The 16690-nt window shown below is 38.6% G+C and overlaps 1 protein-coding gene across 1 annotated transcript in view; it reads left to right on the top strand.

Annotated features, from left to right (window-relative positions):
• LOC122709463 (cytochrome P450 2C31) overlaps positions 1-15466 on the top strand; it is a 38233-nt gene extending 22767 nt beyond the window's left edge. The window contains exons 7-9 of the mRNA XM_043926857.1: positions 37-224; positions 12377-12518; positions 14827-15466. Of these exons, the coding sequence (XP_043782792.1) occupies positions 37-224; positions 12377-12518; positions 14827-15008 (512 nt within the window). The 3' untranslated portion in view covers positions 15009-15466. The remainder of the gene's footprint in view (positions 1-36; positions 225-12376; positions 12519-14826) is intronic.
• The last annotated feature ends 1224 nt before the right edge of the window (positions 15467-16690 follow it).

Genomic DNA, 16690 nt, shown 5'->3' with positions numbered 1-16690 from the left:
ATCACTTGACCTAAATTCTGATTCCTATCTTGCCAGCTAAAGTTCAGGAAGAAATTGACCGTGTGATTGGCAGAAACCGAAGCCCCTGCATGCAGGACAGGAGCCACATGCCCTACACGGATGCTGTGGTGCACGAGATCCAGAGATACATTGACCTTGTCCCAGGCAATCTGCCCCATGCAGCAACTCAGGATGTTAAGTTCAGAGAATATCTCATTCCCAAGGTATTTCATCTATACTCAAGACTCCTGAAAGTGAAAGCCGCTCAGTCATGTCCGACTCTGCGACCCCACGGACTACACAATCCATGGAATTCTCCAGGCCATTATACTGGAGTGGTAGCCTTTCCCTTCTCCAGGAGATCTTCCCAACCCAGAGATTGAACGCAGGTCTCCCGCATCGTAGACAGATTCTTTACCGTCTGAACCACGGGGAAGCCAGTAGACAAGCACTGCATAATTCTACTGCTGTGATAGTTGATAACCTAAGTGTCTTAAAGTGGCTCAGCTGGTAAAGAATCTTCCCGCAGTGCAGAAGACCTGGGTTTGATCCCTGGGTTGGGAAGATCTCCTGGAGGAGGCATGGCAACCCACTCCAGTATTCTTGCCTGGGAAATCCCTATGGACAGAGGAGCCTGGTGGGCTACAGTCCATAGGACCACAAAGAGTTGGACACAGCTGGGTGACTAAGCATGCACACAAGTGTTTACAGGTACTAACTACACAGTCATGTCATACATTTTACCCTCTGACCACATGCTCCTTTCCTTTTTGTTTGTTAATACAATTTAATAAATATAATAGTGCTTAGGCTTCCACAGGGTTTTCAGTACATTGATAACTCCACACTCTGCCTGTTCATTAGCCCACTCTTCTGTCTACTTCCTTATTTACCAGTGTATGTTTCACTATTATGAGCACTTAACCAGTATCCTCTATTCTCATATGTCTCACACCATGCTGAGTATCTATCAGATAGTTAGTCACCTTCCTAACTATCTGTTTCACTTACTTATCCAAAATCCAATGCAACAGTCTTCTACCTTTCTGCCTGTGCTTGAGCTAATGACTCCTTCTGAAAAAGACCATACAGCCCAGCAGGTTGGTATTATCACCAACCTTAAATGAATCCTCAATCTTATACAACATTCTTGCTTGGTAACCCAACTCAACTTGCTCCAACAAGCATGACATGGGCTTTCAGCCCTGAATTCCTCCCTTCCAGTTCTCTGCTGAGGACTTCTCCCCAAGTGAGTTAGTCTTCCACAAAGAAACTAAGCGCCATTGTAGGAAACTCCCTCAACTCCTGTCCACAAGGTTTACAAATTTAGCTACATCCACACCCTTTGTTTTCTCTTTCATTTTGTTGTAGAAGAAGGGCTCTCTTTTTATCTAAAGTAAATCTTTCTGCCTGTCTCATGGATCCCTTTCCTGTCACATTTTCAGGAATCATTTCTTCTTTTTTCTCTGTTTTCTCTCTCTCCTTGCTGGCTCCTTTCTATTAGCATTTGAACATATTCAATCCTTTTGCATTAAAAATTTTTTTCCCCCAAATCCTGATCCCTTCTGTTCAGTAAAAGTGGTGAGAGTGGTCATCCTCGTCTTATTCCTGATGTTAGAGGAAAAGCTTTCCTCTTTTCACTGTTGAATATGATATTGGCTGTGGGGTTGTTACATACAGCCAGTATTAAGCTGAGATATGTTCCCTCCATACCCACTTGGTTCAGAGTTTTTTTTTAAAATCATGAATTAATGTTGACTTTCATAGATGCTTTTTCTGACTCTCTTGAGATGGTCTTATGATTTTTATCCCTCGTTTTGTTAATGAGTTGTACTACATTGATTGATTTACACATATTGACCCATCCTTGCATCACTGAAATTAATCCACCTTGTTCATAGTCTATAGCCCTTTTACTGTATTCTTCAATTTAGTTTGCTAATATTTTGTTGAGGATTTTTGCATCTGTGGTTATCAAGCCTATTGGACTGTAATTTTCATTTTTTTGTAATGTTCTTCTCTGGTTGTGATAGCAAAGTAATGTTGACCTTGCAAAATAAATTTGGAAGTATTCCTTCCTCTTGTATTTTTTGGAAGAGTTTGAGAAAAGTTGGTATTCATTTATCTTTAAATGTTGTATTTGGTAGAATTCATTATCAAAACTATCTGTGTGCTGTGCTTAGTTTCTCAGTGGTGTCTCACTCTTTGTGACCCATGGACTGTATCCAACTGGGCTTCTCTGTCCATGGGGATTCTCCAGGCATGAATACTGGAGTGTGTTGTAATGCCCTCCTCCAGGGGATCTCCCCAACCCAGAGATTGAACCCAGGTCTCCCCCATTGCAGGCCAATTCTTTACTGTCTGAGCCACCAGGAAAACCCAAAACTATCTGGTCCTGCATTTTGTTTGTTGGGAGTTTATGACTACCAACACAATCTCCTTACTAGTTATTGCTGTGTTCAAGTTTTCTGTTTGTCCATGATTCTGTCTTAATAGTTTGCATGTTTTTAAGAATTTATCTATTTTTTTCAGGTTGTCCAATTTGTTCATGTATTGTTGTTCATTATCATCTGTCATCATCCTCTGTATTCTGTGGTATCAATTTTAATGTTTCCTCTTTTATTCCTGATTTTGTTTATTTGAGTTGTACCTCTTTTTTTTTTTTTCTTGGTGAATCTAAAGGTTTGCCAACTTTACTTATCATTAAAAAAAAAATACAGGTCTTATTCAGTATTTTCTATTGTCTTATTGGCCTCTCTCTTTCTTTTTTCCACTCTTTGTTATTTCCTTTCTACTAATTTTGACCTTTGGTTTTTATCCTTTTTCTAATTCTTTGAGGTGTCAAGTTAGGGTTTTTGTTTGAGATCTTTCTTATTTCTTGATGTAGGCATTTATCACTATGAACTTTAAAAAAATTTATTTAATTTGATGCTAATTACTTTATAATATTGTAGTGGTTTTTGCCATACATTGACATGAATCAGCCATGGGTGTACATGTGTTCCTCATTCCGACCCTCCCTCCCACCTCCCTCCCCATCCCATCCCTCAGGGTCATCCCAGTGCAGCAGCCCTGAGCACCCTGTCTCATGCATTGAACCTGGACTGGTGATCTGTTTCACATATGATGATATACATGTTTCAATACTATTCTCTCAAATCATCCCACCCTCGCCTTCTCCCATAGAGTCCAACAGTCTGTTCTTTACATCTGTGTCTCTTTTGCTATGTTGCATATAGGGTCATGGTTGCCATCTTTCTAAATTCCATATATATGCATAAATACACTGTACTGATGTTTTTCGTTCTGACTTACTTTGCTCTGTATAATAGACTCCAGTTTCATCCACCTCATTAGAACTGATTCAAATGTATTCTTATTAATGGCTGAGTAATATTCCATTGTGTATATGTACCACAGCTTTCTTATCCATTCATCTGCCAATGGACATCTAGGTTGCTTCCATGTCCTGGATATTATAAACAGTGCTGTGATGAACATTGGGGCACATGTGTCTCTTTCAATTCTGATTTCCTTGGTGTGTATGCCCAGCAGTGGGATTGCTGGGTCATATGGCAGTTCTAGTTCCAGTTTCTTAAGGAATCTCCACACTGCTTTCCATAGTGTCTGTGCTAGTTTGCATTCCCACCAACAGTGTAAGAGGGTTCCCTTTTCTCCACACCCTCTCCAGCATTTATTGCTTGTAGACTTTTGGATAGCAGCCATCCTGACTGGCATGAGATAGTACCTCATTGTGATTTTTTTGATTTGCCTTTCTCTGATAATGAGTAATGTTGAACATCTTTTCATGTGTTTGTTAGCCATCTGTATGTCTTCTTCGGAGAAATGTCTCTTTAGTTCTTTGGTCTATTTTTTGATTGGGTCACTTATTTTTCTGGAATTGAGCTGCAGGAGTTGCTTGTATATTTTTGATATGAATTCTTTGTCAGTTGCTTCATTTGCTATTATTTTCTCCCATTCTGAGGGCTGTCTTTTCACCTTGCTTATAGTTTCCTTTGTTGTTCAAAAGCTTTTAAGTTTAATTAGGTCCCATTTGTTTATTTTTGCTTTTATTTCCAATACACAGGGAGGTGGGTCATAGAGGATCCTGCTTTGATTTATGTTGGAGAGTGTTTTGCCTATGTTTTCCTCTAAGAGTTTTATAGTTTTTGGACTTACATTTAGATCTTTAATCCATTTTGAGTTTATTTTTGTGTATGGTGTTAAAAAGTGTTCTAGTTTCATTCTTTTACAAGTGGTTGACCAGTTTTCCCAGCACCACTTGTTAAAGAGGTTGTCTTTTTTCCATTGTATATCCTTGCCTCCTTTGTTGAAGATAAGGTGTCCATAGGTTCGTGGACTTATCTCTGGGCTTTCTATTCTGTTCCATTGATCTATATTTCTGTCTTTGTGCCAGTACCATACTGTCTTGATGACTGTGGCTTTGTAGTATACTCTGTTTTTTTCTTTCTTTCTTTTTTTTTAATTTATGGTACTATTCTTCTAACATTTTTTTTTCTTTTCCTTTATTTATTTATTTATTTTTTTCAGTGGGTTTTGTCATACATTGATATGAATCAGAAGTCAGGCAGGTTGATTCCTCCAGTTCCATTCTTCTTTCTCAAGATTACTTTGGCTATTCAAGGTTTTTTGTATTTTCATACAAATTGTGAAATTATTTGTTCTAGTTCTGTGAAGAATACTGTTGGTAGCTTGATAGGGATTGCATTGAATCTATAGATTGCTATGGGTAGTATACTCATTTTCAGTATATTGATTCTTCCAATCCCTGGACATGGTGAGAATGGGCACCCTTGTCTTGTTCCTGACTTTAGGGGAAATGCTTTCAATTTTTCACCATTGAGGATAATGTTTGCCTGTGGGTTTATCATATACGGCTTTTATTAGGTTGAGGTATGTTCCTTTTGTTCCTGCTTTCTGGAGGGTTTTTTTTTTTTTTATCATAAATGGATAAAATTTTGTCAAAGGCTTTCTCTGCTTCTATTGAGATAATCACATAGTTTTTATCTTTCAATTTGTTAATGTGCTGTATTACATTGATTGATTTGTGGATATTGAAGAATCCTTGAGTCCCTGGGACAAAGCCCACTTGGTCATGATGTATGATCTTTTTAATATGTTGTTGGATTCTGTTTGCTAGAATTTTGTTAAGGATTTTTGCATCTATGTTCATCAGTGATATTGGCCTGTAGTTTTCTTTTTTTGTGGCATCTTTGTCAGGTTTTGGTATGAGGGTGATGGTGGCTTCATAGAATGAGTTTGGAAGTTTACCTGCCTCTGCAACTTTCAGGAAGAGTTTGAGTATGATAGGTGTTAGCTCTTCTCTAAATTTTTGGTAGGATTCAGCTGTGAAGCCATCTGGTCCTGGGTTTTAGTTTGCTGGGAGATTTCTGATTACAGTTTCGATTTCTGTGCTTGTGATGGGTCTATTAAGACTTTCTATTTCTTCCTGGTTCAGGTTTGAAAGTTATACTCTTCTAAGAATTTGTCCATTTCTTCCAAGTTGTCCATTTTATTGGCATATAGTTGCTGATAGTAGTCTCTTATGATCCTTTGTATTTCTGTGTTCTCTGTTGTGATTTCTCCATTTTCATTTCTAATTTTGTTGATTTGATTCTTCTCCCTTTGTTTCTTGATGAGTCTGGCAAATGGTTTGTCTATTTTATTTATCTTCTCAAAGAACCAGCTTTCAGCTTTGTTGATTTTTGCTATGGTCTCTTTAGTTTCTTTTGCATTTATCTCTGCCCTAATTTTTAAGATTTCTTTCCTTCTACTAACCCTGGGGTTCTTAATTTCTTCCTTTTCTAGTTGCTTTATGTGTAGAATTAGGTTATTTATTTGACTTTTTTCTTGTTTCTTGAGGTAAGCCTGTATTGCTATGAACCTTCCTCTTAGTTCTGCTTTTATAGTGTCTCATAGGTTTTGGGTTGTGTTTTCATTTGCATTTGTTTCTATGCATATTTTGATTTCTTTTTAAATTTCTTCTATGATTTGTTAGTTATTCAGAAGTGTGTTTTTTAGCCTCCATATGTTGGAATTTTTAATAGTCCCCCCGCCCCCTGTAGTTTACATCTAATCTTAATGCACTGTGATCAGAAAAGATGGTTGGAATGATTTCAATTTTTTTGAATTTACCAAGGCTAGATTTATGGCCCAGGATGTGATCTATCCTGGAGAAGGTTCCATGTGCACTTGAGAAAAAGGTGAAATTGATTGTTTTGGGGTGAAGTGTCTTATAAATATCAATTAGGTCTAACTGGTCCATTGTATCATTTAAAGTTTCTGTTTCCGTGCTAATTTTCTGTTTAGTTGATCTATCCAAGGTGTGAGTGGGGTATTAAAGTCTCCCACTATTATTGTCTTACTGTTAATTTCCCCTTTCATACTTGTTAGCATTTGCCTTACATATTTCAGTGCTCCTATGTTTGGTGCATATATAATTGTTATATCTTCTTGTATTGATCCTTTGATCACTATGTAGTGTCCTTCTTTGTCTCTTTACATAGCCTTTATTTCAAAGTCTATTTTATCTGATGTAAGTATTGCTACTCCTGCTTTCTTTGGGTCTCCATTTGCGTGAAATATCTTTTTCTAGCCCTTCACTTTCAGTCTGTATGTGTCCCTTGTTTTGATGTGTTTCTCTTGTAGACAGCATATATAGGGGTCTTGTTTTTGTATCCATTCAGCCAGTCTTTGTCTTTTGGTTGGGGCATTCAACCCATTTACATTTGAGGTAATTATTGATAAGTATGATCTCATTGCCATCTACTTTGTTGTTCTGGGTTCGAGTTTATGCGCCTTTTCTCTGTTTCCTGTCTAGAGAAGATCTTTTAGCATTTGTTGAAGCACTGATTTGGTGGTGCTGAATTCTCTGAGCTTTTTGTTGTCTGTGAAGTTTTTGATTTCTCCTTCATATCTGAATGAGATCCTTTCTGGGTACAGTAATCTGGGTTTTAGGTTTTTCTGTTTCATCACTTTAAGTATGTCCTGCCATTCCCTTCTGGCCTGAAGTGTTTCTATTGAAAGATCAGCAGTTATCCTTATGGGAATCCCCTTGTGTGTTATTTGTTGTTTTTCCCTTGCTGCTATTAATATTTGTTCTTTGTGTTTGATCTTTATTAATTTGATTAATATGTGTCTTGGGGTGTTTTGCTTTGGGTTTATCCTGTTTTGGACTCTCTGGATTTCTTGGACTTGGGTGGTTATTTCCTTCCCCATTTTAGGGAAGCTTTCAACTATTATCTCCTCAAGTTTTTTCTCATGGCCTTTCTTTTCATCGTCTTCTTCTGGGACTCTTATGATTCGAATGTTGGGGCATTTAACATTGTCCCAGAGGTCTCTAAGGTTGTCCTCATTTCTTTTAATTCTTTTTTCTTTTTTCCTCTCTGCTTTATTTATTTCCACCATTCTATCTTCCACCTCAGTTATCTTATCTTCTGCCTCTGTTATTCTACTGTTGGTTCCCTCCAGAATGTTTTTTTATCTCATTTATTGCATTATTCATTATTGATTGACTCTTTTTTATTTCTTTAGGTCCTTGTTAAACATTTCTTGCATCTTCTCAATCCTTGTCTCCAGGTTATTTATCTATAACTCCATTTTGTTTTTAAGATTTTTGGATCATTTTTAGTATCATCTTTCTAAATTCTTTTTCAGGTAGACTCCCTATCTCCTCCTCTTTTGTGTGGTTTGGTGGGCATTTATCATGTTCCTTTACCTGCTGAGTATTTCTCTGCCTTTTCATCTTGTTTAGGTTGCTGTGTTTGTGGTGGCCTTTCTGTATTCTGGCAGTTTGTGGTTCCTCTTTATTGTGGAGGTTCCTCCCTGTGGGTGGGGATGAGCAAGTGACTTGTCAAGCTTTCTTGGTTAGGGATGCTTTTGTTGGTGTTCTGGTGGGTGGAACTGGATTTCTTCTCTTTGGAGTGCAATGAAGTGTCCAGTAGTGAGTTTTGAGATGTCTATGGGTTTGCTGTGACTTTGGGGAGCCTGTATACTGAAGCTCAGGGTTATGTTCCTGCATTGCTGGAGCATTTGTGTGGTATGTCTTGCTCTGGAACTTATTGGCTCTTGGGTGGAGCTTGGTTTCAGTGTAGGTATGGAGGCTTTTGGATGAGCTCTTATTGATTAATGTTTCCAGGAGTCAGGAGTTCTCTGGTGTTCTCAGGTTTGAGATTTAAGCCTTTTTTTCTCTGGTTTTCAGTCTTATTCTTGCAGTAGCCTCAAGACTTCTCTATCCATACAGCACCAATGATAAAACATCTAGGTTAATGGAAAAAAGATTCTCCACAGTGAGGGACACCTAGAAAGGTTCGCTGAGTTACATGGAGAAGAGAGGAGGGAGGAGGGAGATAAAGGTGACCAGGAGGAGAAGAGGGGGAATCAAAAAGGGAGAGCAATCTAGCCAGTAGTCAAATCCCTATGTGCTCTCCATAGCCTGGAACACCCAGAGAAGTTCACGAAGTTACATAGAGGAGAGAAGAAGGAGCAAGGAGATAGAGGTGGCCAGGAGGAGAAGAGGCGGGGGGGATCAAAAGGAGAGAGACAGATCTAGCCAGTATTCAGTTCCCTAAGTGTTTATCACAGCCTAGAATACCCAAAGAGATTCACAGAGTTGGGTAGAGAAGAGAAGGGGGAGGGAGGAGATAGAGGTGACTTAGGGGAGAAAAAGGAGAGTCAACAGGTGGAGAGGGCAATCAAGCCAGTAATCACACCCCTAAGTAAAAATGAGTACTGAAGACTTGATTCTTAGAGGTCCAAATTGATAACTAATACCAAAAAGTAAAGATTAAAAATCTAGAATAGACATTAGACTCTCAAAAGTATAATATTAAAAAAAAAAACACAATCACAAAAATTATTAAAATATATATGAAATTTACTTTAAAAATAAGGTCTTTTTCTAAAAGGTAATGGTTATAAAAGTGAAAATTAAAGCAGTAATAAAGGACTTAAAATTAAAAAATCTAAAAATGATAATAGTAAAAATATATCTAGGAATTTCTCTGGAGCTGTTGAGGGCTTTGTGGGGTCAGTTCAGTTTCAGATAGTTCCTTGTTCCAACTTTTACTTCTCAAGGTCTATAGACCCCTTCCAATGTAGTTGGTGCCAAATACAGGGCTTAATCTGTTGCAGCTGTCACTTCCAAAGAGGTTCCCTCTGTTTATTTTGGCTTCTTCTGTTTTCAAGTCTCTTCAGTGTCTAATATCAGCCCTGACACAAGGAGGCAAAGGTGGTCATTAATTTAGGCTCACTTGTTCAGTCGTGCTGTGGGGAGGGAGGAATACTGCAAACAAATATCACTGGCGTGTGTGGGCAGTGCTCACAGTGTCCTGGACACACTGGGTTTGCCCCCGCTCAGGGTGTGTGTGCTTTCCCAGTCTACACATCTCAAGCTCCAGGTTGCTCTGCAGGGGAACTGTCTAAAGCGGGCCCTGGATGGCGTGGACTTCCCAGGTCTAAGCTGCTCAGATACAGATTCTTGGGTACTCCATAAAGGCGCAGACTCAGTTGGGCCTGCGTTTTGTGCCCTTCCCAGGTCTGAGCAGCTCAGGTGACCAGGTGCCTGGTGAGCACACTCCCCTCAGGTGGGGCGATGTGTCTTATCACTTCCCCAGTCCTGGCTGCTTGGTTTCCAGGGTGCACAGTGGGAGCCATCTCAGGTGTGCTGAGTGTCTCCTCTGGGGAACTGATCTCTGGCTGTGACCCTCCCGGTGGATGTCAACCATCCAGGATCCCAGGAAGACTTGGTTAGTAACTGGGAGCCTGCTCACAGTTTTGTAGAAGATGCTTTCTCTGGGGCCGAGATTGCCAGTTTCTGGCTCTGGCTGTCGCCTGCCTGCCTCTCTGCCTCCAGCGGGGGATGGGCCGGTCTGCAGCCGGCTAGCTCTCCTCTGGTACTTGCTTAGTCTTTTGTTAGGTGAGCAGGCTGGCAGTGCCTTACCTTAGAGCTTTTCATAGGAAAGTTCTCACTCTCTTTTTTTTCTCTCTCTCTCTGGCTATCCCACTGTTTGGGTGGCTATCTCATGTTAGCTCCCTCAGATTGTCCTCAGGGAATTCAGGCCTGGTCCCTACCCTAAGCAATGCCACTCGCACCTCCCTGTTCAGCCCCCACTTGCTGGTGGTGGACTCTAGCATCTGGGCTACTTCTCGGCTGTGAGTTGCTGTCAGGCGCATAATCTGTAGGTTTTATTTATTTATTTATTTTTCCTCCCAGTTATGTTGCCCTCTGAGATTCCAAAACTCCCCACAGACCCACTGGTGAGAGGGTTTCCTGGTGTTTGGAAACTTCTCCTCTTTCATGACTCCCTCCAGGGATGGGTCTCCATCCCTAACTCTTTTGTCTCTCTTTTAATCTTTTATATTTTGTCCTACCTACTTTCGAAGATAATGGGCTGCCTTTTTGGGTGCCTGGTGTCCTCTGCCAGCGTTCAGAAGTTGTTTTGTGGAAATTGCTGAGCGATCAAATGATCTTTTGATGAATTTGTGGGGAGAAAGTGGTCTCCCCGTCCTATTCCTTCACCATCTTAGGACCTCTCCTCACTATGAACTTTCATCTTAGAACTTCTTTTCCTGAATCTCATGAGTTTTGATATGCTGTGCTTACATTTTTGTTTGTCTCAATGTACTTTTTGATTCTCTTCTGATTTGTTATTTGGATCATTGATTGTTCAATAGCACATTGTTTAATCTCCACATCTTCGTGAATTTTCCAGTTTTCTTCTTATAATTGATTTCTTGATTTATACTATTTTGGTTGGAAAAGATACTTGATATGATTCCAATCTTCTTAATTTATTAATACCTTTTTTGTATCCTATCATATGATCTATCCTGGAGAATCTTTCATCTGTGCTTAGAAGAACATGCTCTGTTGCTTTTGGATGGAGTCTTCCTTATATGTCTGTTAAGTGCATTCTGACTTTTAAGTGGGAATGCCTAGTTCATTAAAATTTAATATAATTATCAATAGGTGTTTTATGTCTATAAATCTATCATTTTTGATCCACTTGTTCACTCAGTTTATATTACACTCTTCCTCCTTCATTGTTTTATTATTCTTGGAATAATTATATATTTAAATAATCACTTTTGTTTGTCCTCCTTTATATTCCATTATTTCTCCTTTTCTTCCTTCTTCTGGAATAGTGTAAGTTTTTGTGTTATTGTAAATTTCTGTTCACATCAAACTATTTTTTTTAGTGGTTTCTCTTGAGATCACAGTGCATTTGCATGTGTTAAGTTGCTTATGCGACCTTACGGGCTGTAGCCTGCCAGGTTTCTCTGTCCATGGAATTCTCCAGGCAAGAATACCAGAGTGGATTGCCCTCCTTCATTGCAATCCATGCCCTCCTCCAGGAGATCTTCCTGACCCGGTGACTGAACCCATGTCTTCTGTGTCTCCTGCATTGGCAGGCAGGTTCTTTACCACTAGTACCACCTGGGAAACCCCTGAGGTTACAATTTGCATCCTTAAATATTTACAGTCTTAAAATTAATAGTATTAAATTCTGTTTAAAATACAAAAACACTACAGTTGTATATGGCTATTTAACTTGCTCCACTTCCTTTATGCTAAAGTTATCACATGTATATTTTTTATATTATGAACATACTATTAATGTTATAAATTTTGCTTTAAAGCAAGGTTGGCAAACTTTTTGTAAAGGGCATGGAAATGCTAAACAACTTACCTATGGTCATAAACCTTAATTTAAGAGAGAAATACTTGATTGATGATAAAAACTAAGCTTCAAATCATTATGTACTATATCTCTGAGTTTGTGAAAACCCTACTAAAACCCAGAAATTCCTTCCTGTTTCCACAGCATATGCAGCAATTACATTGAAAAAACATAGCAGTAAGAGGGATACTTGTCCGTTTCTCATCTTAGAGGGAAACTGAATAGTTTTCAAGAATATGACCAATCAGGTCATATTTGAAGAGGATCCTATATTCAGTTCCAAAGAGAATGAACTGAATTTTTAGTGACATCAGCACTTTTAAACAATGCTCCAATTTATTTGTTAAGAACAAAGCACCTGCCTTAGTTTTCTGAAGAGCAAGTGCTGTTGGTAGGCTACAAGCTGAAGATGATTAGCCTTGGAATCACTTAACAATGCCCTGGACTGCCACTTTGATTTATATGATTGAATCATAAATCATTTATATGGCATCATATGACTTAAGACCTGTTAGGCTTGGTCATTAATTTGTTCTTTGACATGGAGAGAATAAAATATGTTTTATTTTGTGCCTCAGCCACCTCATTTATAAAATAAAAGGATTAGATAAGGCATTTTTTCAAACTCCATGACTTTCTTTATAATCTAGTTATTGTGTTTCTCTTTATCTCAGGGCACAGTCATATTAACATCTCTGACTTCTGTCCTGCATGATGATAAGGAGTTTCCCAACCCAGGGCAGTTTGATCCTGGTCACTTCCTGGATGAGAGTGGCAACTTTAAGAAGACTGACCACTTCATGGCTTTTTCAGCAGGCAAGCATGATTCATTTTTGTCTGTACATCAGAGGTCAAATGAGAGGAGGAAGGGCTTTGTATGGAGGCAACTCTGAGCTGGACAAATTGTCATTTTCATGAGGCCAGAGGCACCACTCCCAAGGTGTAGATAATTTCTGATTGGATTGGAGGCTGCACTCACTGAGTTCTGCCTTCTCACCTGATAATCTTAAGAGCTCCTCATAGAAGTCTAGTTCCACTGAGACTTTTCTCCCCTGTCCAGAGATGCCATTTACTCAATAAATTCTCTGAGGACCTTATATGTAGTAGACCCATGCTCACTCAGATCCAGGGATAGAAATGTGAATAAGGGACAGCTCTCCTCTAAGAAAGAGGAATGCGAGTTAACAGGTGATGATACTCCAGAGAGACAAGTACTATTCAAAAGGCTTCTGTGGAAACCTAGAGAGAGGAGCTCCTGAATCTTACATTTTTGGGGTGGGGCAGAGGACAGAGTAGTTGAAGCAAAAGAGAAATTTTCTTGCAGGAAGAAATATTTTAGTATCTTCCTTTAATTTGGGGAGGACCTTGAAAGAAAGAGGCAAGGTACTCAAAAAGTTTCATTAAAGGCAGTTTAATGAAGAGATTGTTTTCAGAGGTGTGGACATTATTAAGTGAAGTAGCAAGAAGTGGTCAAGTACTCAGGGATGAGCATCAGTAGGACAATGTTGCTATCCTATGTCAGAAGGACTGGGAGAAGGAGGGTGTTGCTGGAACCCAAGCAGATCTTTAGCAAAGAGAGAATGGATGCCTCAGCAGGAGAGGGGTCGATAGATTGGAGAATACAGCCACTGCTGAAACTGGCCTGACAGGCTGGGACTGAGGGAGGGCATAGTCTAACCTTCTCAATGTCTAATCCTCTGAGTTTATTCACAGTGAAGAAGGGAACTAACTACTGGGGTTATGTAGTCCATAGAAATCAACTTCCTAAACACACAGTAGGTGTAAAAGAAAAATAAACACAGTATGGATCTGGAAAGATGGAGAAATGGAGAGTGTTCAGCATAGTCTGAAGGAGAAGGGTAGAAAGTAGAGGGTGAAGGGCCTTTTCTACAGAAGGAATTGAAATAGGGATAGAAATAGGAGGTTTACTCCTCATTGAACATCCAGGAAAACAGGTTTCAAGGAACTCTTGATGCTTGGTCCCAAGATTATGAACAATGCCCAGAATTTGACCTCAAAACTAGACCCTGCTAATCTTTTCCTTATCTACTTCCTGAATTTTGGGTCCATTGTTTCATAACAAACTGGCTTAAGATTTCTGCCCAGTTTATGGGATTTGTAGGATTGCTTTGTCCTGGCACTGTAGTATCATTACAAGACCTAAGGCTTTACTTTGCTGTTGCTGTTCAGTTGCTAAGTCGTGTTCGACTCTTTGCAACCCCATGAATGGCAGCACACCAGGCCCTCTGTCCTCCACTGTCTCCTGGAATTTGCTCAAATTCATGTCCATTGAGTTGGTGATACTATCTAACCATCTCATCCTTTGTCACATCCCTTCTCCTTTTGCCTTTACTTTATGAGCTTATATTCCAGTGTGTGGGACACAGGAATAATTATAATTTCATGTGAAACATTTTGTATTAGAAGTATGTATGAGTCTTGTGGAAAACCAGCAAGAGAGTGAATTATATCCCCCTGAATAGACCAAAGAAGTTTGTATAGAGCAAGTGACACCTGTGGTGGTTCTAGAAGGATGTAGAGAATCTCAGCAGGAGGAGTTGAGGGAACCAATGTTTCAGTTGGAGGAATGACTGGATACTCATAACACTTGAAATAGCTAGTATGTCTAGGGATTAGAGAATGGTTAATAATATTTGTGTTGAGTTTGTGACATTTCTTTTTATACTTGGCAACGGTAAGCTCTTGAAATATTATTAGAAACAGAGACATGACAAGGTCAAGATTAGTTTTAGGAATCCAGATGAGGAGAAATAAATCTGTTGTTGAGTCTTAAATTGGAAGTAGATGAAAAAATATAGTGTGTAGCTCATGTTATTTGGGATGGGTGAGTGTGTGTGTAGAAAGATATTATTGGCAAGCCTCAGGAAAGTGATCCTGACATGGGTATACAGAACAGATTTATTCTAATAGAGAATGTACACTGAAATATGTTCTGAGGAAATGAAGCAAACCAGATTTTGGTGTAAATAGCAGCCATAGGTTAATTTGTCTTTTATTAACTTGTTTGTTTATGTATTTACTCATTCCATATTTATTTATGCTTCCCTTTGTGATATGTTAGAAATAGAATTGAACAACTATTTAATTTATGTGTCATTTTTAGGAAAAAGAGTTTGTGCTGGAGAAGGCCTGGCCCGCATGGAGCTGTTTTTACTCCTGGTCAGCATTTTACAGCATTTTACCTTGAAACCTGTGGTTGATCCAAAGCACATTGATATTGCACCAAGTTTCAAAGGGATAGTCTCTATTCCACCCGTCTGTGAGATGTGTTTCATTCCAGTCTGAAGAAAGGGCTGACTGCCAGGTTGCAGAGTGAGCCTCTCCAGTTCCATCTACACAAGCTGATGCTCTCTGTCCTGGCTGTTAGCCATTGTCCGCCTCTCCCTTACCTTTAGCAGTGACATTCTTGAGGCCTGCCTCTTCTAATTTTCTTTAAGATTCAGTTCAAGTCTTTTTGCATGAAAAAGAACAGTTTTGTCTCCAATAATTTTTTTAAAAAAATTACAGTCCTGAGATCTTAAGCTACATCCCATTTATTGTGTATACTAAATGGAGGGCACCTTATAAATGTTGTATTTTACTAAAAATTAAAGTTGGCAATTATCCCATGTGCTAAAATTTTTTAAAATGCTCTCATCTCTTGCTCCTATTTCTCTCTTTAGGGGAATGATCTCTTGATAGTTTGGATGTATAATTTTGCTTTTTCCCAATGTTATTAAAAATATAATTATGTGTTTGAAGGGTATGTTTGTGTATATATGCATATACATGCAAAAGAAATCAGGTGACTCCAGTTAGAGGGAGTAGTATGAGATAAAACTTGAATTTATTAGTCTTTCCAGAGATGTTCTTCCTCTTTCCCTAAGTGATTAAACACAAACACACACACACACACACACACACACACACACACACACAGACTTACAGATATATAAAACCAAAGAAGAGGGGAAGGTAATTAATATACATGTGGGTTATATTTGAGAAAGAGAAATCTATCTACACAGAGAAATCTATGTGTGTGTTTAGTGTTTGTGTGTGTACATATTACTTATAGCTATGGTTTTTTGGTGACATTAAATAATAGCATAAGATTGATATTTTCACAAGCAGTGTAAGTTAATGTATCTCATAATACTATGTTAATAGCTATAATAATTTTAAAAAATTATCTTCCTATTCAAAGATATTTCTATTATTTTTGAAATCTTGTTAATATAAAAATGTTATTATTAGTACATGCATATATCTTTTATTATTCCTTTACTGTCTCTTCAGGATAGTTTCTTAGAAGTAGTGTGGCTGCACATATATATTCACTTTAATTTTTCATAGATACAGAAGCATAATGCCCTAAAGATTATATATCTGCTTACTTTAATAAAAAGAATTTTTTCTTTGGCCATGCTCCCTGGCATTTGGGATCTTGATTTCCTGACCAGGCATGGAAACCATACCCCATGCAGTGGAAGGGAGGTCTTAACCACTGGACCGCCAGGGAAGTCCTTCTCTTTTCTGTCATGACTGTAACAGAAGGACTATTTGATCAAACCTGTACATGTACTGAGGACTGAATTCTTTGGTAGATTTAATAGTTTTTAGTTACCTTTCAAATAGAAATATCATCATCTGCAGATAATATTTTATTGCAATGAATAGAAATTTCTTGATATAATATATATATTTATGTCTGTATTTCCCTGACTCATCACACAGACACACACAGACCATACACAAACACGTATGTGTGTGTGTGTGTGTGTGTATTTGTCAGCATGCGAGAGTGATCAAAATTGTGACAATTTCTGGGGACAAGAGAGCAGAGGGAATGGGAAGTCCATGTTAGGAAGCCTCTTATTTGATGTGATGTTACCTTTGAGATGATTATTGATTTGAAATCAAGAGGTTAGAGTCTTAAAGGTTGACTCTAAGGTGTCACATAGGAGCTTTAAGACTCCTCCAAATCT

Source organism: Cervus elaphus, chromosome 15 (assembly GCF_910594005.1).
Source record: "Cervus elaphus chromosome 15, mCerEla1.1, whole genome shotgun sequence".
In the NCBI taxonomy this organism is placed as follows: domain Eukaryota; kingdom Metazoa; phylum Chordata; class Mammalia; order Artiodactyla; family Cervidae; genus Cervus; species Cervus elaphus.
The sequence above is the reverse complement of the archived record's forward strand: the minus strand, read 5'-3'. Positions and strand labels throughout refer to the sequence as shown.